This window comes from Gorilla gorilla, chromosome 16 (assembly GCF_029281585.2).
Source record: "Gorilla gorilla gorilla isolate KB3781 chromosome 16, NHGRI_mGorGor1-v2.1_pri, whole genome shotgun sequence".
NCBI classification, from domain to species: domain Eukaryota; kingdom Metazoa; phylum Chordata; class Mammalia; order Primates; family Hominidae; genus Gorilla; species Gorilla gorilla.
In genome coordinates, this window is record NC_073240.2 from 46,064,422 (window position 1) to 46,090,759 (window position 26,338).

Consider the following 26,338-nt stretch of genomic DNA (forward strand, 5'->3'; position numbering starts at 1 on the left):
GACCAATCTTTCAGGCTTGGCCCTGAATTTGTTTTTCAGTTGAGGAGAACAGGAGATGGAGAAAGCAAGTGGAAGCAAGTGGAAGGAAGTGGAAGAAAGCAAGTCCATTGCTCTGTCCACAGTGGAGACTGGCACAGTGAACCCGGGGCTGGAGCTCATGGTAATCACCAGTTTAGTTTCTCTCTGCAGAGCTGTGGGCTGCTGCATGGCCTCCTGTAGGGTATTTGGCTGCTCTCAATCCCCATCATCCCTGGCAGGGCTCCATGACTGATCCCAATGCTCCCTGTGCTTGTAGGAAAAAGAAGTAGAGCCTGAGGGAAGCAAGAGGACTGACGCACAAGGACACAGCCTGGGGGATGGACTGGGCCCTTCCACTTACCAGAGGTACTGGTGTTTTGGAATCTTGTTCAGTTAGGAAAGGATCTAGGGTGGGCTGCCCCTTCAGGCAGCTTGTGGTATTATCACAACCGCTCCACCTTACCATGTGTACATATATATATGTATCTTACATAATTAATTAACTTAAACATGTGCCATAAACAACAGGAGTTCAGCAGTATCAGTGTTGGTTGGACTGAAAATAAAAATAATAACAATGGTAATAATGGCTAACAGATTTTGAGTGTATACTTACTCTTTTGCAGATTGCTTTATGTTATACATTTATTTTCATAACAACAGGTAGGTATTCATTTTAATCCCTTTAGAAATTAATTTACCATATCATTAAAAAAACAGTAGCTCTTCTGGAATACTCAGATTTGGGAATGGTGGAGAGGAAGGGAAACCTGGGGAGAAAACACAAGAAGGACTTATTATAAGGATAATAAAGACAGTAAAAAAGATCTTAGAAGTCAAAAGAGAAGAGTCTCAAGAATGAAGAAGGTACATTCCACAGTGCTATGTGAACAGGGGTCTAGGAAGGAGGAGTGAGAAAAATCTTTGAATTTGTTCGTGGATCTGGTCCCAGAAGTAATGTCAAAGAAAATTGTTTGAGTAAAATAGATCATATGGAAAGAAGCAATGTTCCATGGTCTGGAAAAGAGTGGGTATTTATAAAAAAGTGCAGAAGTCATACACTAAAAGCTGAGAAGAGGACATTGGATAGCTTCTAAAGGGAATACGGTCATGAGCTACATACTGATGTTTCAGTCAATGATGGACCGCATTATACAATGGTGTATAATCATGTATATCAACGGTGTATATCATTACACAATGGTGGTCCCATAAAATTATAATACTGTATTTTTACTGTACCTTTTCTATGTTTAGATATGTTTAGATACACAAATACTTACCATTGTGCTATAGTTGCCTACAGTATCAAGTACAGAAACATGCTGAACAGATTTGCAGCCTAAGAATAATAGGATCCACCATATAGCTTGGATGTGTCATAAGCTATACCATCTAGGTTTGCATAAGCACACTCTAAGATGTTCGCATAATTATGAAATTGACTAATGTTGAATTTATCAGAATGTATCCCTGTTGTTAAGTAACACATGACTATATATGGAGATGATTCAGAGCAGCTTCCAAACAAAAGGTTATTTTTATGTTTTCTTCTCTTTATTTTTGAAAGTTACCTCAGTGACTTAAAATTTTTAATTGTTTTATTCACAATTTGCTTCTCTCTAAAAATTTTTATATTATCATGTTTTATATATACTGAATTGACAGTAAACTCTTTGTAAGTTTTTCATGCTTACATGATATTTCATATTTTACTTAGCAGTGTGGTCATTAATCATGTGAGTCACACTGCTTGGGTCTATATTTGAACAGTGGTATGCTAGTAAATGTTTAAGAATTGACTCTCCACCGGGCTAGTGGCTCATGCCTGTAATCCCAGCACTTCGTGAGGCTGAGGTGAGAGGATCACTTGAGCCCAGGAATTCAAGACCAGCCTGAGCAACATAGTGAGACCTGCCTCTACAAAAATTTTTAAAAATTAGCAGGGCATGGTGGTGCGTGCCTGTAGTCCCAGCTATTCCAGGAGGCCGAGGTGGGAGGATCACTTGAGCCCAGGAGGTTAAGGCTGCAGTGAGCCATGATCGTGCCACTGTACTCCAGCCTAGGGGACAGATTGAGACCATCTTGAAAAAAAAAAAAAGAAGAAAGAACCGGCTCTCCACATGTAGTTTTGCAATGAATGTTGGTTAATATTTTTGCTCACCTTAATGAGGAGTAAGACCAGGGGTTGGCAAACTTTTCCTGTAAAAGATAAGGTAGTAAATATTATTGGTTTTGTGGTTGATGTGGTCTCTGTTGCAATTATTAAACTCTACCATTTTCGTAGGAAAGCAGCCACAGGTGATACCAAACAAATAAGCATGGCTGTGTTTTGATAAAACTTAATTTTTAAAAAGAAGGTGAGATGAACTTGGCCCACAGACCACAGCTTGCTAATCTTTAGTCTAGATGAAATAATAAATTAAGACCTTATTTATAGTATTCGCCTGTAATGTAAAAACTCTCAACATGGCTGATTTCAAGTAACCAAAGGGTTACTTGAACAAGGAGTTGGGAAGAGATGTATCATTATATAAAATTTCCACCATACACATACAGCAGACATGAATAACTTCATGAGCTCACATAACAGAAAAATGTAGCAAAATAATTAGAAAATGATGAGTTTTTAGTATTTATTACCTTTGTCTTTAATGTAATTTAATTATACGTTTATATAGTTTTAATTTTTAGTAATGGCTTGCACAATTCCTGAAAATGTAACAATCACTTCTCTCAAGCCAGCGCAGGCCAGCTTCCCCTGCACCACTGACTCTAGCACTTACCAGATTTTGGGCAAGTTATTTACCCTCTCTAAACCTCAGTTTTCACCCTGTAAAACAAGAATAATATTAGTACTTAGCTGAAAGGATCTTGGTATTATTTTTTTGCCAGACTGTTGTTGGCACCTTAAACTGCTCTGATATATAACATGTCCAGTTCCCTTCAAGTCTCATCGACCTTATATTTTCTCATATAAACCATGTTAACTAGTTACATAGATATAAAATCATGCCTTAAAGTTCTAACTTGCATTTATTTTTATTTTTTGAGAAATGAGGTCTTACTTCATTACCCAGGCTGGTCTTGAATTCCTGGGCCCAAACAATCCTCATGTCTCAGCCTCCCAAAGTGCTGAGATTACAGGTGTGAGCCATGTGCCTGACCTTAACTTGCATTTCTTTAAATTTTTGTAAAGCTACACATTTTCCTCCATTTGCCTTACTTTCCACATTTCTACGTGTGATTTTCTTTTCTTTTTTTTTGGAAACGGAGTCTCACTCTGTCATCCAGGCTGGAGTTCAGTGGTGTGATCACTGCAACCTCCACCTCCTAGGTTCAAGCGATTCTCCTGTCTCAGCCTCCCGAGTAGCTGGGATTACACGTGCTGCCACACCCAGCTAATTTTTTTTTTTGTATTTTTAGTAGAGATGGTGTTTCACCATGTTGGCCAGGCTGGTCTTGAACTCCTGACCTCAGGTGATCTGCCCACCTCGGCCTCCCAACGTGCTGGGATTATAGGCGTGAACCACTGTGGCCAGCCTACTTTTCTTTATCAACTAAAGTAAGTTCTGGATTTTGAACCTCATTTCCTTTCTCCTGACCAACTCTAATAGAACCCACATAGATTTCTTGTTTCCAGTTCTCCCCACCTCCTGCCAATCTATCCTATATAGCTTCTACCAAAACTACCTAAAGTATGTCTGAACTCCCTTATATCACAAACCTCTGTAGCTCTCCAGTTGCTCCTGAACAAAGCCAAACTCCACAGCCTGGTATTCAATTTTCCCCAAAACCTCTTCCCCACAACCAGGATCTGTATCCAACTTGACTTTCCAACATTAACTCTTGCAATTCCCTTTCTAATGCCACCCTATGCTCTAGTGAAAGTCAACTGTCAACTGTTCCTTATATGTAGTCCCCAATTTCCTGCCTCCATGTCATGCATGTCATTACATCATTGCTTATGAGTGTACTGTCTTCATTTTTTGTCTTTGTGCCCAAATACAACACATATTTTAAGGCTCGACTCAAGAGCAATCATGTCCATGAAACTTTCCCTGATGCTGCCTCTCCTCACCTCAACCTCACCGGCCCCAGTACTAAAAGGTCCCTTCTTTCTCCAAACTTCCATAACATTCTATCTGACCCTCTCTTATAACACTTTAAGCTTTTGACATTCTGTTATAGACTTACATGTATATTATATCCCCTATACTGGACTGTAAATACGTTGAGGGCAAGATCAATGTCTATTTCATCCTTTTGTCTCCTATAACACTGGAAACAATGCTTTACCCACAGTTTATACTTAAAATGCCATAACATTCAAAATTCAATAAATACATGTTAATAAGTTATGTATATAATCTAGATAATAGACTTTGTAATTTCTTCATGTGTACATTTTTCAATTCTGTTTTGTTTCTGTATTGATTTTTAAGTATTTATTTCTTTTTCTTCTTGTTCTTTTGTTTGATTAACTCTGATGATCTGGGATGCTTTGTAGGGAGTAATCTGACATGTAGCTTTAAGCTGATGCTTTTCCATACCGATACCCACTTTTCTAGCAAGTTATTAAATTGTGAGTTCTTTCTCTATTCTGATGTTGCTTCGACTTTATTAAGTTAATGTGATGATTTGGATTTATTTTTAAATCTTTTGTTTCACTGACACAGTTCTGAGTACTTAACACGATATCATTGTTTACAATGTACATTAAAACTTGATGGCTCATGTATTTGCATTAGTTTTTCCTTTAAAAAATATTCCTTGGGGCTGGGCATGGTGGCTCATGCCTGTAATCCCAGCATTTTGGGAGGCCAAGGCAGGCAGATCACTTGAGGTCAGGAGTTTGAGACCATCCTGGCCAACATGGTGAAACCTAGTCTCTACTAAAAATACAAAAATATGTGGGCATGGTGGTGGGCACCTGTTCTCCTAGCTACTCGGGAGGCTGAGGCAGGAGAATTTCTTGAACCTGGGAGGCGGAGGTTGCAATGAGCCAAGATCATGTCATTGCACTCCAGCCTGGGCAACAGTGAGACTCCGTCTCAAAAATATATATACTATATATTTTTTTGTCAAATTTTATTTTATTATTATTAATTTATGTTTTTGGGACTGCATGCCTTTGCCTTTTTAGTGTAATGTTTAATAAAGCATAGCATGCATACAGAAAAATAAACATAAGCTTTAATGAATTTTCACAAAGTGAATACACCCATATGACCATCGACCAGATGAAGAACCAAAACATTATCCGTACCCAAGAACCATTTTATGTTTCCTTTTAGTCAGCCTCTCTAAGGGTAATCATTATCCTGACTTTTAGCATCATAGATTAATTTTGCCTGTGTTTGGACTTTATATGGGAAGTCTAATTTATACTTTAAATGAAAATATACCATATATATACTTTTGCTTCTTTTGCTTTACATTGTGTTTTGGAGATTCTTCCATATTATTGCATATATTGTACTTTGTACATTTTTAATTGCTGTATAGTATTTCATTGTAAGAATCTACCACAGTTTATCTGCTCATTTTACTGTGGGTCTGAATTTTAGTAGTTTCTATGCTTTTGCTATCATAGTGCAGCTATGAACATTTTTGTGCATGTCTTTTAGTAAAGATAAATACACCTTTCTATTGGGTATATACTTTGGAGTGGAATTGCCATGCTATAGCGTATGTGTAGGTTTATGTAGCTTTAACAGATGCTAAACATATTTTTACCAAATTTCACTCCCCTGGCAGTGTTATGAGAGCATGTCTTTTTTCATTGTCTCCATTGTATGTGTGTAGTATTATCACATTGTAGCTTTGCTTTGTATTTCCCTAATGTCTAAGGAACTTGTGCATCTTTTCAGCTTTTTCTGGCCACTGAATATTCTCTTTTGTGAAGTGCCTGTTCAGGTCTTTAATTGGCAGTGTTTTTCTTTCTTAGTGTATAAAAATAGTAGTACATTTTATAAATGATGAAATACAAACAAGAGTACATTTTAAGCACTTGCCATTAAAAAAACTGGTATGTAAGGTAATGCATGTGTTAATTAGCTTGATGTAGCCATTCCACAATTTATATCTATTTTAAGGCATCATGTTGTACACCATAAACATATACAATTTTTGTCAATTTTATTTTAAAATTTTTTTAGAGATGGGGTCTCACAATATTGCCCATGCTAATCTTGAACTATTGGGCTCAAGTGATCCTCCCTCCTTGGCCTCCCAAAGTGCTAGGATTACAGGTGTGAGCCACTGCACCCAGCCAATTTTTGTCAATTTTAAAAAGAAGTACAAAATTAATACCCTGAATGATGTTGCTACCACTGTAAATGATACTTTCATACTTTCTAGCTATCTGTCACAAGTATATAGGCAAATCATTTTTGTGAGTTTATCTATCTACCTATTCTTTTATTCAGCAAACACTTATTGAACATCTATTATGGGCCGGGCACTTGTTAGCGACCTAAAGCAATAATAGTATGGGCTAGGTACTAATTTAGGCACCAAGAATACAAAGATAAAAACAGAAATGCTCCTTTCCCTGATATGCTCAAAACCTAAGAAAGACAGGTAAACAGAAAAATGACAATATCATGCTATATGGTAAGTGCTATATGGTAAGTGAGTTGTGGTCAGGAGGTGATGGAAGAAATCTTTTCTAGGCATGCAACTTATATCTACTCTTGGACTAGTCCATGCCTGCCTCTTATTTTGCAGGAGGCTTACTCAACTGGCATTTGACTGCATATAATTTTAAACTAGCTTTATCTAGTACATCGGTTTAGGTCCCAACAGGAAACAGATGGCATACTTAAATTAAGATAATTATAGGAGAATTTATTTACAAAGAGACCATTACAAAGATATGTATGAGGTATGGTGACACCATAAGAAAGGATAATGCAAGAAGCAAAAGTCTTGAAGCAGTGAGCAGTTACTATTCGTAGGCCTGAAGGAATAAGATGTAAGAGCACCTGGCAGGAAAGTCAGATAAAAAGACCTCCTCAACACACTGACCTGTCTTTTCATACACTCTGATCATCTGTGGAGGTCCCAGTAGCAGAACCCAACCTGATAAGCCAGAGGACATGGGAGTACATTGATGTAGTTTACATGAGTTCAATTCCCAGGGCACAGAGTGGAGTGGAGAGTGGTGCTGGAGGAGCACACCAAAGATATCTGGCACACATGGGAAGGCCAGGATTGAAATTAAATTCATTCCTTGATATACTTTGCAAATGATGTTCCAAAGATAATGATGTCCTCAGGTATGCTGCCCCTTTTACTCACTACTTTCTCTATTAAGCATGGAAAAATGAGGAAGGATCACTTGAGCCCAGGAGTTTGAGACCAGCCTGGGGAACATAGCAAGACCTCATCTCTACAAAAATTTAAAAAAGAAAATTAGCTGGGCGTGGTGGTGCACACCTGTAGTCCTAGCTACTTGGAAAGCTGAGGCAGGAGGGTCACTTGAGCCTGGGAGTTCAAGGTTGCAGTGAGCCATGATCACGCCATACCACTGCACTCTAGCCTGGGCAACAGAGTGAGACCTTGTCTCTTAAAGAGAAGAAAAGCAAAGCAAAGCAAAGCAGAGTTCTTGAGATCCTAAAGAATCATCTTGAGTTGATCCAGTCAGATGGTGATAAGCATTGTTTCCTCCTTTCTCAGCTTACCTGTATCTCATAGTACACACTCTGCTCAGCTAACACAGGGTTGGGCTTCCTGCAGAAGGGGCAGGAGGGGATGGGGGCAGGAATGAAAAGGAAGACTAGGAACTGGGAGTGTGTTAGATGGGAGGGGCAGCCATGGCCAGGGCATTAGGAGTTAATGGCTGGTCCTAACCCTGGCTAAGCTGCCCTGCCTCAGCATGACTGCCAGACTGGGACCTTCTTGCTGGGATCACCTTCTCTGGAGCTTCCAAGATTTTGGAAATTAGAGCTTTTGGCTCAGATGGCTGCAGCATGCTGAGCATACTTAGGAGTGGCAAAGACAGGCAACCCTGGAATCTAGGGAAGACGTGGCATAGAGTGATGGTTAAGAGCTCAGATGCTGAAGCCAGAGTGTATATTCTGTGTTCGCTCCTTACAGCCTGTATGACTTTGGGAAAGTTATTTAACTTCTCTGTTTTTCAGTTTCCACATCTGTAAAATGGGAATGCTAATAGTAACAGCTCCAGGGGTCTTAAGAGGAGTCAATGAGTTAGTATTTGCTAAGTTCTTAGAAAGAGCTCAGCATAGAGAAAGCACTATATACATATTTGTTAAATCAAACTTGAATATCCCTACTTGCTGGGCTTCTTCTCTCAGGCCTGCACATCCAGAGCAATTCTTGAGGTTGGTAGCATTTTTCTTCGTGTCTGTCAATGCACATTTGGCTGACTGTTCAAGGCCATAGGCTTGTTTGGTTTTTAGGGAGGGATGGCCAAATTGCCTCTAAGAAGAATAGGCCCTCTTGTGAATATGGAAGCTTAGCAATCCTCTGTCTTTTCAGAATGGGAAAGGAAAGTAGTAGACCCCTGACATGAGCAGTACCCACTTCTATGGTAGGAGACTACCAAGGATATTGCTAGTTCGGGCTGAGTAGGGTATTCTGACCTGCTGCCCACCAGCAAGGTTTGATTTGCCCTTTTTGGCATTGCAGGACACTACCTAACTTCCTCCTGGCTGAAGAATATTCTTCATTGACTAAGAGCTAATTCTGCCTTGTGTTAGGTAATCTGAATTCTGAGAGTTGAATTAATAGAAATGGGATGGAGTAATTCTTGTATCTTAACTTTTGGGTTCTTATTAGGAGGAGTCGGTGGCCTTTCAGCAAAGCAAGAAGTTTCTGCAAAACACATGCCAGCTTGTTCAAGAAGATCCTGTTGGGCCTGTTGTGTTTGGGTGAGATATTGAGAATTCATGAAAGTGAGAAACACAGTTATTTTAGAAATTTGCCTTGTGTCAAGGTGATTACCAGGTGGAAGGCATTTTTATTCAAAACTGATCTAAAAAGCTATTTGATGTATCAATCTTAACTACTTGTAGGTGAACCACAATGTATTGAATTGCACTTGTAGGAACAAGTGAAATCTGAGAATAAACTATTTTTCAAAAGTGTACTATTTGATGGATTTAAAATATTTCAGAGAATGGGGGCTTATCCTTTTTTTAGTGGCTTGATTTGGTGGAGTGCATGATTCTTACAGCCTTGATGACAGAAGCCTGTATTATACCTTACTTATTTGCTGGTTTACTAGTAAGATCAATGATATAAAATATTCTTACAAGACAGCAGAGCTCTGTTTAAAACATACTGTCAGTGGTATATGGGGCTTTAATGTCAAAATAGGAGGCACCTGGGATGGTGGGAGCAAAAATTATATTTTGGGATGAGTAAGAGAGCCATGGGATGAGGTCCACATGGCTGCACTTCCCAGTGGTAGCTTTGTTTACATGGTTTGTTCCAGAGGCAAGGTTAAAGTGACTGGGGTAATAAAGTTTCAAGGGGAGATGACTGACTTTTGAAGAGTCTAATGGTGAACACTGATCAAATCTACTCCAAGGGACAGAGAGAGGATATTAGATAAAATAGAAGGGAATGAGATTTCATTAGGGACCAGTGAAAATACGCAGTCTTTGCATTAAGTCAGACTGTCCTTGGGAATCCTCAAGAAGAGGACAGTTAGACATCTATCCTGGCCTCAAGAAGTGCAGCTCCGTCTGACAGTAGGGCTGGGTGGCAAGGTCTCTGGAGGGTTATTCTTGCTCTAAGTCCCAGGCATTCATGACTGGAGTTTCAATTGCCCATTGGAAGCACTGCCTTGCTGATCCTTACTCTGCTTCTTCTCTTTTTAGCCTATGCTGCCTATCTCCTGGCAGCTTGCATCTTGAATTTCCAGAGGGCACTGGCCTTGTTTGTCATCACCTGCTTGGTGATCTTTGTCCTGGTTCACTCGTTTTTGAAAAAGCTCCTGGGCAAAAAATTAACAAGATGTCTGAAGCCCTTTGAAAACTCCCGCCTGAGGCTTTGGATGAAATGGTAAGATAAGAGTCTCAATACCTGGCCTCACAGCTTATCCCAGTCCACTTCCTTTTTTCTCTTTTGATAGTTACTGAGCAGGCTCTCAGACCTGCACATAGGCTTTTCAGAACCAAAGCGCAGAGAAAAATAACAATAGGCCTCTGAGCACAGGACCTCAGTCCAGATTCTTGTAGCCTTGGGTCTCAACATTGCTGGGGGGCAGGAGGAGTTTAGTTTCAGAGAAGAGTTTTAGTCTGATTGTCATCAGGGCCAGTGTCAGAAATGAGAAAAATCATACTCCTCTTCAGTGAAGTAATCAGAACACAGAGCCCTGCAGCTACATTAAGCGATCAAATTGATTTGGTGGTCATTGGTGTCTCCCTTAGTTCCCTGATACTTTTTATGCTTTTTTCTCTCTAGTCTCCTAGACTTCCTGCACCCACTGGTGCCTTTTAAAATTCCTTAGAGTTTAAAGAGAAAACTTACAGTTGTGTATATTCTGAACTGGCGTCTACAGCAGCCACAGCTCTAACAATGGCACATGCATGGCCTTTGATCACAGGCCAGGAGTGAGAGAATAACTTTCAGACTCTCCGTAAGTTATTTGTTTTTCATTCACTGGGTTGATGACATGGTCTTGGCATTCCTTCTTCAGGGTGTTTGCAGGAGTCTCCTTGGTTGGCCTTATACTGTGGTTGGCTTTAGACACAGCCCAAAGGCCAGAGCAGCTGATCCCCTTCGCAGGAATCTGCATGTTCACCCTTATCTTCTTTGCCTGCTCCAAACACCACAGTGCAGTGAGTTTTGGGTATTTGGGTTGGGTATAGCAACACATGGCCAAGGGCCAAGTGCTAATCATAAAGCGTATGCATCAAGTGTTAATTACAAGGGCATAGAACTAGTTCGTAACAACCCCTAGAATTTGCCTCTTTGATAATTTTGTTTCTGAGATAAGTTTAAAAAATTCTCAGAGGCGCTAGACCACTTATTTTCAAACTGTAAATTGTGATCCATTAATGAATCTTGATACCAATTTTGTGAATCTAGGCGAGTGTTAAAGAAAGAACAAAAGAAAAAAAATAAGGAAGGAGAGAAAAATAGAATACAGTAGAAAATCAGCTCACAGTGCAGATAGTACTGTTAAAATATTGATTTATAAAACTTTTATTTGTATGTATGCATGCATATATGTGTGTATAAGTGTCATCTAACCTCTAGACACATTTTTTAAAAACCTTATGAACATATGTGGCTTTTTATATATTACTGCCCTGTTTCTCCCTACCATTGCCCCTGCTCCCTATGCCATCAGACCCTAGACTTACTGTTAATATTCTAGGTTGGTTCCACCCAGAGTACATGTTTAAAACTCCAACCAGGTAATGGACTAGCAGAACTCACATTGGAATAATATTCTTATTGATCCTAGGTGTCCTGGAGGACAGTGTTTTCGGGCCTAGGTCTTCAATTTGTCTTTGGGATCTTGGTCATCAGAACTGATCTTGGATATACTGCATTTCAGTGGCTGGGAGAGCAGGTCCAGGTATGAGAAATTAAATGCGAGGGCTTTTCTCTTTTAGAACCCTAAAGAAAGGAGATTTGAAAGGAGCATGAGAAGATTAGGCTGTATCTTGTTAATGATGTGGTGGAAGATCTGGTTGGGAAAGGAGAGAGTGTACTAGGATACAGCTAAGAATATGAATAAAGAGCTCATGGGGACATAGCCTGCCCCTGGGCTGTCAAAGGGAGGCCAACCTCAGTAGCAACAGTAGGTCCTCAGGACGCATGGGGCTGGTCTCGTCTTCCTGTGTGTCCTTTTGGGTTTCATTCTTATTCTCTGTCTTTTTCTTTTTTTCCCTTCAGATTTTCCTGAACTACACTGTGGCCGGCTCCAGTTTTGTCTTTGGGGATACATTGGTCAAGGATGTCTTTGCTTTTCAGGTGATACCTATTTTATGGGCAGGAATGATGGTCTATGGAGGGGTAGAGGAATAAAGCAGAGGATGAAAGTGTGTGTCCAAGAGATCAGCACCCCTGTATACCAATTTGACCCTAAGAAGAGGGTTTAACCCCATCAGTAAAGGAAATGGCATCTATCTTCTTCCCTGTGGTCATTGCCATCATAAAATTAGATGAAATGAGAATTGGGGGAAAAGGGTCAGAAAACAGCTTGTGGTTTAGTACTGGTGGGACAATGGGTTTAATACATTTTAAATGTATCCCTAAACTAGTTTGTGTAGGTACTGAATACCTACACTGTGTGAGATACCCTTGGAATGCTAAGAGCTTAACTTAGAAGCCTAAAACACAGAGTATGCAATGTAACATCTCACCACCTGCTACCATTCTCATTACAGGCCTTACCAATCATCATTTTCTTTGGATGTGTGATGTCCATTCTCTACTACCTGGGCCTTGTGCAATGGGTAGTTCAGAAGGTGAGTCGTTCTCTTACACCAGTCAGGAGACAGGCCTTCATCCTGTCATCAGTCAGCTTTGGAAAAATGCCCATAGCTAAGGTCTAGAGTGTTAGAAACAATGGGAAAAGGCAGGCCCTCTCAAGCATGCCTGATAGCAAACTGTCAGCTGAGGCCCTAGGTAGGCTGAGGGCAGAGCAGAGAGAAGATGAGCTGGACTGCCTTTGATACTGAGTTTTAATGTACTTGTTCTAAAGGCAACGAGTCCTGAGTTCTGGTCAAGGCTCTGTTTGTAAGTTGGTTTTTGGCCCTGGGCTTGCTGCTCTACTTCTCTAGGCCTCAGTTTCCTTAACGGTAAAGTGGAGGAGGAGGAGTTTTGAGAGATGTTCTCCAAGATTCCTGCTAACATTAATGGTTTAGGTTTCTGTATTCTTCTAGGTCGCCTGGTTTTTACAAATCACTATGGGCACCACTGCTACAGAGACCCTGGCTGTGGCAGGAAACATCTTTGTGGGTATGGTAAGCACCTTGAGGACTTTTGGTCTTCTTCCCTCTGAGGAACTGAGAATTTGGCACAAGAGTATGCTTTCCTTCTGAAAAGTCAAATAAATGAAGACTGTGGGGCAGCCAATCTTGGATGAGAGATAACTCAGCAGCTCAAAGAAGACTCTGCTCATTGCGTTCACCCTTTGCGCCTAATAATACTTCCCTGGTAATACTTAATCTGGAGGGATAGCCTTCACCACTTCTAATGAACACTTCCTACGTAGGAATGTAGGGAATGTCCTGGTCCAATTCATATCCCCTTTTGGAGGCTATGAAGGGTGTTTGATCCTCATTCTGGTTTCTCCCTGTGACTCCCTGCAGTACTTGGTTTCCAGGGTCTCTAAGGAGGAAATCACTTGTCTTGCTCATCGCTAACGCCCAGGCTCTTCCCCATAATACTTGCTTGGTACATTCGTCTGTATGGAGTAGGTGCTCCATATGTGCTACTGACTGATCAGCTCAATGTTGGGGACAATGACTTGTCACATTCGCAGGGAGTTAGTACTGAGGTCTTTCTCTCCCAAGGCTCTAGGCTGTTTCTGAAATGTTCTCAGAGTACTTCTGGATACTTTACCATAGCACTCCACATTTTGCTGAAATTATCCATAATCAGCCTAGTTTCCTATGTGAGACTATAAGCTTCTAAGAGTAAGGACTTTGTCTTACCTATATCAATGTCCTTAGCATCTAGTGCAGTGCTAGGCACACAGTTGGCACTTGTTAAATAATAGATACCATTATCTTAGGTCAGTGCTGGATATGGCTTACAAAGATGGCCCTTCATAATTTCATAACATTTTCACAAACATTATTTCTTTTGATCCATAAACAGGGGGTTTGGATCATCTATTTGTATTTCATTTAATGAGTACTGTTTAAGCATCTAATATGTTCTCATTAAGTGCACTGCATTCCATAAGTTCAGTAAGTGTGTGGCTTTAGACATTGAGAATATACAAACAAAATATACCATTTCTCTTCTATAACATTTTAACATGTCAACAGATGAAACAAGCATGTATAGAAACAGGTGAGAACTATGCCAGCCAGGACATGATTGGGTGCCAGAGGAAGTAAGGCAGAAGCTGGATGGGCCTGACAGCCGGGCTCTGTGCTCACTAAGTGAAGCTGTGGCTCACTGAACAGTGCTCACACTGGATGGATTTGTGTCTAGTGGGTCCAGCCCCTGGGGCTGGGGTGGGCACTCTGGCATGGGGAGTTACACCTTCTTGGAATCTGACTGTTTTCTCCGTGTTTGTAGACAGAGGCACCTCTGCTCATCCGTCCCTACCTTGGGGACATGACACTCTCTGAAATCCATGCGGTGATGACTGGAGGGTTTGCCACCATTTCTGGCACTGTGCTGGGAGCCTTCATAGCCTTTGGGGTAGGCATAGTCTGCTTGATCACTCCTGGGTGAACGTGAGTTGGGTTTGATAGAAACACTGATGCCTAAGTCTGGCGCCTCACAGGTTGATGCATCATCCCTGATTTCTGCCTCTGTGATGGCCGCCCCTTGTGCTCTTGCCTTATCAAAGCTAGCGTATCCGGAAGTGGAGGAATCCAAGTTCAAGAGTGAGGAGGGGGTAAAGCTGCCCCGTGGGTGAGTCCAAGGAGGCATATACTTTGGGAGATGGTGAGCTGTAGTTAAGAGTGGCACTGTGGTGGCAGAGACTTCAAGTCTCCCTGAGGGGGAATAATGTGATTCCATATTCCTTCTTGCCTATCTCTGCTGCTTGCTAATCATGCTGGTTTTCTTCATTTAACCCTCCCACCTGGCACTAGCTTCCGCATGCCAGTACCCTCTGTCCTTGCCATCCATGCAATTACATGACAATTATATCCGATATTGCTTCAGAGTAATTTCCACTAATAGGGTCACTGAGGAACCCCTGTCACCTTCTACATTGGCCTTGCACCCTCCTCCCGCACGATAGGGACAGTGGGATTTCTCTTCTCTGAGGGGCTGAGACTCCTGTAGACACCCTACTCTTGCCCTCTGCCCAATAACCACAGGAAGGAGAGGAATGTCCTGGAAGCTGCCAGCAACGGAGCCATAGATGCCATAGGCCTTGCTACTAATGTAGCAGCCAACCTGATTGCCTTTTTGGCTGTGTTGGCCTTCATCAATGCTGCCCTCTCCTGGCTGGGGGAATTGGTGGACATACAGGGGCTCACTTTCCAGGTAAAGGATTACATTTGTTGGGCTGTCCCTCTGGGATGTGGTTAGGTAGCCCTTCAACCATGCATGTCCAAATCAAAACCACAATGAGATACCATCTCACACCAGTTAGAATGGCAATCATTAAAAAGTCAGGAAACAACAGGTGCTGGAGAGGATGTGGAGAAATAGGAACACTTTTACACTGTTGATGGGACTGTAAACTAGTTCAACCATTGTGGAAGTCAGTGTGGTGATTCCTTGGGGATCTAGAACTAGAAATACCATTTGACCCAGTCATCCCATTACTGGGTATATACCCAAAGGACTATAAATCATGCTGCTATAAAGACACATGCACACATATGTTTATTGCGGCACTATTCACATTAGCAAAGACTTGGAACCAATCCAAATGTCCAACAATGATAGACTGGATTAAGAAAATGTGGCACATATACACCATGGAATACTATGCAGCCATAAAAAATGATGAGTTCACGTCCTTTGTAGGGACATGGATGAAATTGGAAATCATCATTCTCAGTAAACTATCGCAAGGACAAAAAACCAAACACCACATGTTCTCACTCATAGGTGGGAATTGAACAATGGGAACACATGGACACAGGAAAGGGAACATCATACTCTGGGGACTGTTGTGGGGTAGGGGGAGGGGGGAGGGATGGCATTAGGAGATATACCTAATGCTAAATGACGAGTTGATGGGTGCAGCACACCAGCATGGCACATGTATACATATGTAACTAACCTGCACATTGTGCACATGTACCCTAAGACTTAAAGTACAATAATAATAATAAAAAAAACCATGCATGTCCTTCTGACCCACAGTAAGCCAAGAGAGAGCATGAATAGAAGGGTGGAGGAGATTGGGCCAAGGCTCCAGAGAAGGTCCTTGGCACCTGACCTTTGTTATATTAGTCCTTCCTTTTCCTGTGATATCTCTCTTTCACTCAGGTCATCTGCTCCTATCTCCTAAGGCCCATGGTTTTCATGATGGGTGTAGAGTGGACAGACTGTCCAATGGTGGCTGAGATGGTGGGAATCAAGTTCTTCATAAATGAGTTTGTGGCTTATCAGCAACTGTCTCAATACAAGAACAAACGTCTCTCTGGAGTGGAGGAGTGGATTGAGGGAGAGAAACAGTGGATTTCTGTAAGTGACAATCCAAAAAGCATAAACACCGTGAGGTCTCAGCCACGGTTATCTGAGGGGAGATAGAAAGTACCAAACAGGTTTGTTGCAGACCTGCAGATGCCTTTCTGGGGTCGCAGGCCTAACTACAAAGCAAGCAGAACAGCCTACCTAGCAGCCTCATCTGCAGCGCCTGAGCTATTATGGGTCTGCATGCTATTTTCCCCCCGCCACCCCCACCACTGCCCCAACTGTGACCCAACTTCTCTCTATAATGTAATTGCTGGGTCTTTACAGCTGGGGCAGTCCAGGGCAGACACTATCTTTTGATGGTCTAAGGTCCCCTTCTTCATTTATAAGTTTAAATTGCTCCAAATTAATATTCTTCTTCTTTCCCTTTGCCTCTCTCCTCCTCCTTCGCAATCCTTCTCATTCCCAGGCCTTCTCGTTATTCATAGCCTTCAACAAGAACAGCGTTGGGCAATGAGGCCCATGGTGGTTTCCATATCATTATCCCTATAGTAACTCAGGGAACAGCTGTTTTCTGAGCATCCTTTCATGTTCCTTGGGAAACCATGGAAAAGATTGGGGGCTGTCAGTACTCTGGAACTTCTATTGTGATTATAAGACCGCATGCATGGGACTGAATTTATTTGCTTATTTATTTTTGTTTTCCCTAGGTGAGAGCTGAAATCATTACAACATTTTCACTCTGTGGATTTGCCAATCTTAGTTCCATAGGAATCACACTTGGAGGCTTGAGTGAGTTCATCCATTTTCCCAGCTCCCCAGTAAGACAGCCAGATCCCAGCTTCTGTAGTGGGCAGTCCTGGTGCTTCAGTACAAGTTGGGATCAGATAGAGAAGCCATTGTGAAATGGGCCCATTTCTTAGGCTGCAGTTAACTTGGACCTAACGCAGTCATGCCCACCTGGCTATGCATAGAGCCCTTTATAATCTCAACTTCAGTTACTTTTTTTTCCTTTGGATTGGAGGCCCCAAAAACTAATTTTATTTTAATTTTCTCTATGAGGAAGAAAATATAATGATATTATTTCAATTTTGCCATTAAATTGGAGTAGTGCATATATAAATAAAGATATTTATTTATTTATTTATTTAATTTTTTTTGAAACAGAGTCTCACTCTGTTGCACAGGCTGGAGTGCAGTGGTGTGATCTCAGCTCACTTAAACCTCCACCTCCTGGGTTTAAGTGATTCTCATGCCTCAGTCTCCCGAGCTGGGATTACAAGTGTGTGCCACTATGCCCATTAATTTTTTTTTTTTTTTTTGTATTTTTAGAAGAGACGGGGTTTCACCATGTTGGCCAAGCTGGTCTTGAATTCCTGGCCTCAAGTGATCTGCTGCCTTGGCCTCCCAAAATGTTGGGATAACAGGCGTGAGCCACCGCACCTGGTCTTGTATTTTATTCAGTAGTGAAGACACTTTTTGAAATTAGGCTGCTCACTAGTCATCCTCATGGAAACACAAAGAATTAAAACAAATAAAAGCAGCAGGCACATAAGGCAGATAGACAGTAAGAGAGAGTGGTGTAAAGTGTTGGATTTAAATTTGCAAGTACCAAATGTTAAAGGAGTGGGTCTTTGAAGCAGACACAGATATATTTAGACTGTTGGAGATACTGCTGCATGGGGGTGATTGTTGGAGGAATAATATGAGGAAAGTGGAATTGTCCTTGAGTGCAGGGGCACAGGGGTGACTAGCAGATCCCAAGTTTGGAAGATCCAAGTTAGAAATGGATCTTAGGCTGGATGTGGTGGCTCATGCCTGTAATCCCAACACTTTGGGCCAAGGCAGGAAGATTGCTTGCTATAGGAGTTTGAGAGCAGCCTGGGGCAACATGGTGAGATTCTGTCTCTGCGAAGAATTTGAAAGTTAGCTGGGCATATTTGCACATATGCCTGTAGTCCTAGCTACTCGGGAGGCTGAGGTGGGAGGATTGCTTGAACTCAGATCAAGGCTCCAGTAAGCTGTGATTGCACCACTGCACTCCAGCATGGGTGACATGGGGAGGTCCTGTAGAAAGAAAAAAAGAAGAAAAGGAAGGAAGGAAGGAAGGAAGGAAGGAAGGAAGGAAGGAAGGAAGGAAGGAAGGAAGAAAGGAAGGAAGGAAGGAAGGAAGGAATCTTAGAAGGAGTAGATTATAATAAGAAATATAGCTCAGTGTGTCCCTTTTTAAAGGCAATTATATTCTGGGGTAGAGTCATTTAATTCATGTACTTGGTAGCCAATTTAATTGAAAGGTGAAATAATTCCCTTTCAGTTTACCTTTTCCCCTTCTGTTAAACACCTGACTGTATTGTTCTAGTCTTGATGCCTGATTACTGTCTGATTATGAGACTGCCATCTAGCAGTGGGATATGCATTGTGTGGCTAAGTCTTAGGCCACACAATGAGTGTTGCTTTCCTTAGCCCTCTGTCTCAAAATAGTCCATCTAATTCTGGTCCAGGCTTAAGAGTGCATATCTCAAGCAGTGAACGCCAGGCATTTGTACCTGTCTGGAGAAACCCAGAGCCTTGCTTTATCCAGATACATCTTGGGTATGTTCACAGAACCATTAAAGTGAGAGTCAGACACTCAATACTTGATCTGAGGAAAGTCTAAGTTAGTGATCCCTCAGGACTAATGTATACACACACTTCTTAGGGCAACACTGGCCAGTCTCAGGTGGATGTTAATAAGGATGCTCTTCATCAGCTGTGTTTTGTTTCTCTGCGTTCTTCTAAGTGGGGGCTCATGGGATATACCTGATTGCCTTGGTGGGGAAAAGCTGAAGTTATTTTATTTTATTGTCTGCAGCATCAATAGTACCTCACCGGAAGAGTGACTTTTCCAAGGTTGTGGTCAGGGCCCTCTTCACAGGGGCCTGTGTATCCCTTATCAGTGCCTGTATGGCAGGTAGGTGCCTCAGCTCTGATGGAGATACTGCTGCATGAGGGTGATGGTTGGAGGAATAATATGAGGAAGGTAGAATTGTCCTTGAGTACAGGGGCAACAGAGATTACTTCCCTAGATCATGACAGGCTGTCTTTCAGAATATTGATTTACCCATCCATTCCACAGATACATGGCAAAGGCACCTAATCAAGAGTGTCCACAATTCGTGCCAAAAGAATAAAGAGCCTTGAGAAGCATGTGTCAGATCTTCCCCTTAGTACCTCTGTCTCCTTTATCCAGGAATCCTCTATGTCCCCAGGGGAGCTGAAGCTGACTGTGTCTCCTTCCCAAACACAAGTTTCACCAATAGAACCTATGAGACCTACATGTGCTGCAGAGGGCTCTTTCAGAGGTAAGCACCAGGACCCCATTCCCTTCTCTCACACACGGCCCTCAGGTCTCCACGGTAATGCTGTTGAGGTTGCATAGAGTGTATAAGGGCTGTGAGTATTGGTAATGGCCTAGATCAGTGTTCTTTTCTCTTATTGGGTGCATCTTCATTATTAGCTTAGTATGCTCCAGCGACAGGGTCTACCTGTGTTAGTGGGCTACTGAGAAGTAGAGCAGCAAAGGAAGAAGAAAAATGGTTTCCCTGATAAGAGATTACTCTACTGGCTGGCTCACACCCACAATCCCACACTTTGGGAGGCCGAAGCGGGAGGATGGCTTGAGCCCAGGAGTTCGAGACAAGCCTGGGCAACATAGCGAGACCCTGTCTCTATTTTATATTAATTAAAAAAAAGAAATTACTTATTGTGATTGGAATACAGATAGGTTATAGGTAGACTTAGCAATGGTTATAAGTGGCTAAAATATTATAGGCTTCTTCAGACAGAAATGAAGAAAACTGAGAGAGGATAAAGTTGAATTTATAAAATCATGATGAGTTCAGGTAGTGTAAAAATGAACTTGTTTACCAAAATCTAGAATATGAAAAGAAGAGGATATGTCATTAAGCTAAAAGAACTAGTTTTGGAACACACAAAAGCAAAGATTTGAGGAACTAGAATGTTTGGTGCCTTCAAATCAAAAGGTGTGTGTGTATTGGTGGTGATATATGCGTGAGTGAAGGGAGTTGTGGGAAAAAAGGCTGAGAGATCATAAGAAGCCTTGTATGAAATACTAAAGAATTTAGGTTTTGACCTGCCGAATTCTGAACAGTGGCATGATCAACTATGCTGTTTCAAAATATCATTTTGGTAGCCATTTGAATGGCAAGGAGACCAACAAACACCCTGCTGTAATAGTCCTAGTGAGAGATGGTAAGAATTGATACTAAGTGGTTGTGAGGTTGGAGATATACTAGATCCAGTAGAATCAATAGGATTGATCATTGGCTAGATAGGAGGAAGAGGTGGGGTGAAGAAGAGGAAGGAGTCTCAAGTGACTGTCTCTTTTCCGGCATAAGCAAGTGGGTCTAAGGAGTGCCATTCATTCACAGAAGAGGAGGACTAGTTTCAGGAATGGGAGTAAAAGGGAGAGATTATGGCTTAATTCAGTTTTTGTTTTTTATATTTATTGATTTATTGTATTGAGATGGGGTCTCACTATGTTGCTCAGGCTGGTCTTGAACTCCTGGACTCAAGGGATCCTCCCATCTTGGCTTCCCAAAATGCTGGGATTACAAGCCTGAGCCATCATGCCCAGCCTTAATTCAGTTTTTGATGTGTTAACTTGGAGGTAGTTGCAGGACCACCCTGTGAAGGTACTCAAAAGCCACCTCAGGTCTGGGCTTCAAGAGAGAAATCAGAGCTGGAGATAGATTTAAAAGTTATGGGCTAGACACAGTGGCTCACATCTATAATCCCAGCACTTTGGGAGGCCAAGGCAGGAGGATCGCTTGAGCTCAGGAGTTCAAGACCAGCCTGGGCAACATGGCGAAACCCCATCTCTACTAAAACAAAACAAAACAAAACAAAACAAAACAAAACAAAACAAAACTAGCCAGGCATGGTGGTGTGTGCCTGTAGTCCCAGCTACCTGGGGAGGCTGAGGTGGCAGGATCACTTCAGCCTAGGAATTAGAGACTGTAGTGAGCCGTGATCCGTATCACTGCAGTCCAGTCTGGGTGACAGGGTGAGACCCTGTCTCAAACAAACAAACAAACAAATAAAGATTTGGAAGTTATTAAGTGGTCTGTTCACTACATAGGTAGATATTCAGGTGCTGGCTGCTTAAAAGGTTACTGGGCCAAGTGAATGAATGTTGCCCCTCCTGTGTTTGGAGGTTATCATCAGAGAAGGCAACTAACATATTTTTTAAAAAATTATTTTGATGCACTATTAAAGATGAGGTATGAGCTGGATTCATCATTGCTCTGGCATCGTTTTGATTCTTCTTTTTTTTTTGAGACACAGGCTCACTCTGTTGCCCCGGCTGGGGTGCAGTGGCACAATCTTGGCCCAGGCTCAAGCAATCCTTTTACCTCAGCCTCCTGAGTAGCTGGGACCACAGGCCAGGCATGTGTCACCATGCCTGGTTAATTTTTACTTTTTGTAGACACAGGCGTTCATCATGTTGCCTGATTCTTATGTTCTTGTGGCATTTTGGTGGATTTTCTAAAGCCACATACTGAAGATCATTAGCATCTACAATATGAAAGACAACGTTTTTGTCCAACTAATTTATACTAATTAAGTGTAAGCTGTTTTCAAGAGGAAGGTGGCCTTGGAATACCACCTTACTTTTCAGAATCAATTCAATACTAAATCATTATAAGCCATACATTTGACTCAGGGATATCTGGAAATTTCCAAATGGACTATGGTTAGGAGTTGGGCAAAGGAGCAGACACACATAGTTTATGGTTTCTTGCTAGTATTATCTTGGGAATGAATGAGAAAAGAAACATAATTGGGTTCTATTTGGTCATGGCTGATGGGTCAATTTACAGTTTTTTGTTTTTGTTTTCAGCTGCTTAGTATAACTTATTGATATGTTTTGTTGCTTTGTTCCTGTCTGACCCCTTATGTACCTCTCTGGTTTCTCACTGCAGTACTTCTCTGAATGGCACCAACCCTCCTTCTTTTTCTGGTCCCTGGGAAGATAAGGAGTTCAGTGCTATGGCCCTTACTAACTGCTGTGGATTCTACAACAATACCGTCTGTGCCTAAGGCTGCTTGATCTATTTCCATAACAGTTTTGATCTTAACAGCTTTGTGATTGCAAAGGTGTTTATGTACTCAGGGTGCCCACAACTCACTCACCAAGATGTTTAACAGTAAGTAACAGTAAATGTAAGAGATTCATTTTGGGCCGGGCTCAGTGGCTCACGCCTGTAATCCCAGCACTTTGGGAGGCCGAGGCGGGCGGATCACAAGGTCAGGAGATCGAGACCATCCTGGCTAACACGGTGAAACCCCGTCTCTACTAAAAATACAAAAAATTAGCCGGGAGTGGTGTCGGGCGACTGTAGTCCCAGCTACTCGCGAGGCTGAGGCAGGAGAATGGCGTGAATCCGGGAGGCGGAGCTTGCAGCGAGCCAAGATCGCGCCACTGCACTCCAGCCTGGGGGACAGAGCGAGACTCTGTCTCAAAAAAAAAAAAAGATTCATTTTGGTTCGCTGTATCCCAATAATGAAAAATAGCTTTTGTTTTTCCATTATTTGGCTGAACCAAAAAATGACATTCCTCATGGGCCCTGCCTGAACTTTTATTTGAAAAAATAAGTATTACTGTCCAACAATGATAGACTGGATTAAGAAAATGTGGCACATATACACCATGGAATACTATGCAGCCATAAAAAATGATGAGCTCATGTCCTTTGCAGGGACATGGATGAAATTGGAAATCATCATTCTCAGTAAACTATTGCAAGGACAAAAAACCAAACACCACATGTTCTCACTCATAGATGGGAATTGAACAATGAGAACACATGGACACAGGAAGGGGAACATCACTCTGGGGACTGTTGTGGGGTGAGGGGAGGGGGGAGGGATAGCTTTAGGAGATATACCTAATGCTAAATGACGAGTTAATGGGTGCAGCACACTAGCATGGCACATGTATACATATGTAACTAACCTGCATATTGTGCACATCTACCCTAAAACTTAAAGTATAATAATAATAAAAAAGAAAAAACTTCATAAAATAAAATAAAGTGAAGCACCCACCAAAAAATAAAATAAATAAAATAAATAAAAAAAAGAAAAAATAAGTATTACTATGTCAAAAAAGTCTTACAAATCATGCTTCTAGTTGCCATCTTAAAAATTATGTGATGCAGTGTGCTATAAATGTGATTTAGTATGTAATTTGCCTGGGACGGGGGAGAAGCTATATTTATTGGCATTGTGGATGAGCTGGATTTCTATTACTGTTACCTTTGAAATGTATATGAATATGTAATGATAAGATTTTTCTGGTTGTCAAACATTTGTAAATCTGCAAACTTCTTAACAACATTACATAGTAAACAAAAAATACTTCCTGTATACTAAGGAAGACTTCTAAGGAATATCCATTTCTTAAAGGCCATTACTTTGTTGTAGTATTCTGCTTTAGTGCTAGCCACATTTGCTCCAAGTTTATGGGGAAGCCTTTAAAACAGTAATTTTCAGTGGGAAGGGGGCCAATTTTGCTTTTCAGAGGACATCTGACAGTGTGTCTCCAGACATTATTGGTGATTAAAGTGGGAGGATGCTACTGACATCTAGTGAGTAGAGGCCAATATTGCTACTAAAATTCCTATAACCCAAAGTCAGCTCTCCCACAACGAAGAATTACCTGGTCCCAAACGTCAATTGTGCTGAGACTCAGAAACTCTGATTCAAAATATTTTAGATATTTATTATATTTAATATTACTTATTATATTAATATTACAGCCTTAAGGAAGGGTTTCAAAAGGATACAGGAGTTCCTCAAAAAGTTAAACACAGAATTACCACAGAGCCCCACAATTCCACTCCTACATACATATTCAAAAGAATCAAAACTAAGTTCTCAAACAAGTACATGTACATGCATGTTCATAGTAGCACTATTCACAATAGCCAAAAATTGGAAACAGTCTAAATGTCCATCAATGGATAAATTGTGTTACGTACACACAATGGAATTTTATTCACCCATTAAAAAAAGAAGTACTGATTTATGCTATGTAGAGGCACCCCGAAAACATGCTAAACGAAAGAAGCTAGACACAAAAGTCTTATTACTGTATGATTCCATTTAGATGAAATATTCAGAATATATAAATCCATAGAGACAGAAGGGAGATGGTGGTTGCCAGAGCGTGGGGAAGGAGGGATTAGAGAGTGACTCCTTAACGAGTTTGGGGTTTTCCTTTGGGGTGATGGGAATGTTTTGGAACTAGATAGAGGTGGTGGTTGTGCAACACTGTGAATATTATGTCACTGAATTGTTCACTTTAAAATGGCTGTTTATGTTCTGTGAATTTCACCTCAATAAAAAAAATTTTTAGAAGGATTCAGGTACTTGTATCTTCCCTTAGCTAATCTACCTCCTTCAATTTCCCAATTCTCTCAGCTCAGAACCACTTGGTCGTCTTCTCAGTCTCGATTCCTATCTTATCTCCCGTTTTCCAAACTTGACAGAAAAAGGAAGCTTCAATAAATTGTTTCTTGAACTACAGATGAATTTTACTCTATGCCTGGTTTATTTCTGAGAGGCAGCAGAATGCAATGGTTAGTGGTATTGGACATGACGCCAGATTACTTGAATTCTGATTCAAGCTCTGCCAGTTATCACTAAGGTGATTTTGGACAAGTTCCTTAACTTCTCTGTGCCTTGGCATCCTCATCTATAAAATGAAGATAGTGAGACCCACCTTATAGGTAAAGACAGTGACACTGCTGTAAGGGGATTATCTGTTTTCTGTTGCTCATAACGGAATACGTGAAACTGGGTAATTTATAAAGAAAAGGAATTTATGTCTTAGGAGGCTGAGAAGTCCAAGGTCAAGAGGCCACACCCGGTGAGAGCTTCTTGCCAGTGGGGACTCTGCGGAGTGCAGGGGCAATGTAAGGCATCGCATGGTGAGGGGGCTCAGTGTGCTAGCTCAGGTCTCCCCTTATAAAGCCACCAGTCCCTCTCCGTGATAACCCATTAACCCATGAATGGATTGGTCCATTCCGGACGGCAGAGCCCTCATGACCCAATCACCTCTTCAAGACCCCATTCTCAATATTGCCACACTGGGGAACAGGTTTCAACATGAGTTTCCGAGGAGGCATTCAAACCACAGCAGGGAACAAAACAGTGACTGCTCGCTCCAAGTCTAATGTAAGGTTAGCTATTACTATTAGCTGTTACTAATAGTATTACTATACTTACTATAATACCATAGTTAATATTATTATAGATTATAGTAGTAATAATACCATTATTATCATTTAGGAACCTGAGTTCATGGCTATCGATTTGTTGAGTAATGTATGAAATTCAGTTCACACAAGGAAGCATGAGAGAAGGGGACTCTATCTCCCTCTAGGGCGGGGGCCAACTTTTTAATTCGGTTTTTAAATTCTCAGGTTCCTACTTAAAGTAAACCTGGCCTAAACTCTCCCTCTTAGAGGGCTTCGCTGTAAATGCGGGAAGCATGCCAATCTCAACACCAGTGTCTGCAGAACACTGTCAAATGCAGGAGGGAACAGGAAAAACAAGAACTCACTGTGTCCTCGATAAACGCGACGGGGCGAGAGGCGCTCCCAGGCGAGGGCGGAAGTGATGTGGGCGGGTGTGGACCGCCCTGGTTGGGTGGAAGGGCCAGTCAATCCTGGGAGGCCCAAAACGGGGACCAATCGCTCTTGGGCTCCGCCCTGGAGGCGGGGAAAACACGCCCACCACGCATTCTGGGCGGTGCCACGGCGCACGCGCATTCCTCCCACAGCTGGTCTATCCGGGTCCTGATCCGGGACTCTGAGATGAAGAGCTGTTGGAGCAGGAGAGTCCTGAGAGAAAAAGACGGAAAATCGTGGAAAGGCGTTGTGTTGGGGGAGGAGTAGTGTGGAAAGGAGACCGCGGGGATGAGGAGAGGAGAGAGGCAGGCTGCATCACCGAATGGGCAGTCTGTCTTAAAGTACACTGTTTG

The 26,338-nt window shown here is 41.7% G+C and overlaps 1 protein-coding gene across 1 annotated transcript; it reads left to right on the forward strand.

Annotated features, from left to right (window-relative positions):
- The first annotated feature begins 55 nt into the window (after window positions 1-55).
- SLC28A2 (solute carrier family 28 member 2) lies at window positions 56-23,398 on the forward strand. The gene is made up of 17 exons (XM_004056130.4): window positions 56-160; window positions 296-384; window positions 8,824-8,915; window positions 9,870-10,053; window positions 10,691-10,832; window positions 11,465-11,578; window positions 11,899-11,976; window positions 12,393-12,473; window positions 12,891-12,971; window positions 14,260-14,385; window positions 14,471-14,601; window positions 15,015-15,183; window positions 16,141-16,338; window positions 16,998-17,079; window positions 19,139-19,237; window positions 19,517-19,628; window positions 22,272-23,398. Exons 1-17 carry the CDS (start codon window positions 56-58, stop codon window positions 22,387-22,389), a joined length of 2,001 nt encoding a protein of 666 aa, XP_004056178.3. The 3' UTR covers window positions 22,390-23,398.
- The last annotated feature ends 2,940 nt before the right edge of the window (window positions 23,399-26,338 follow it).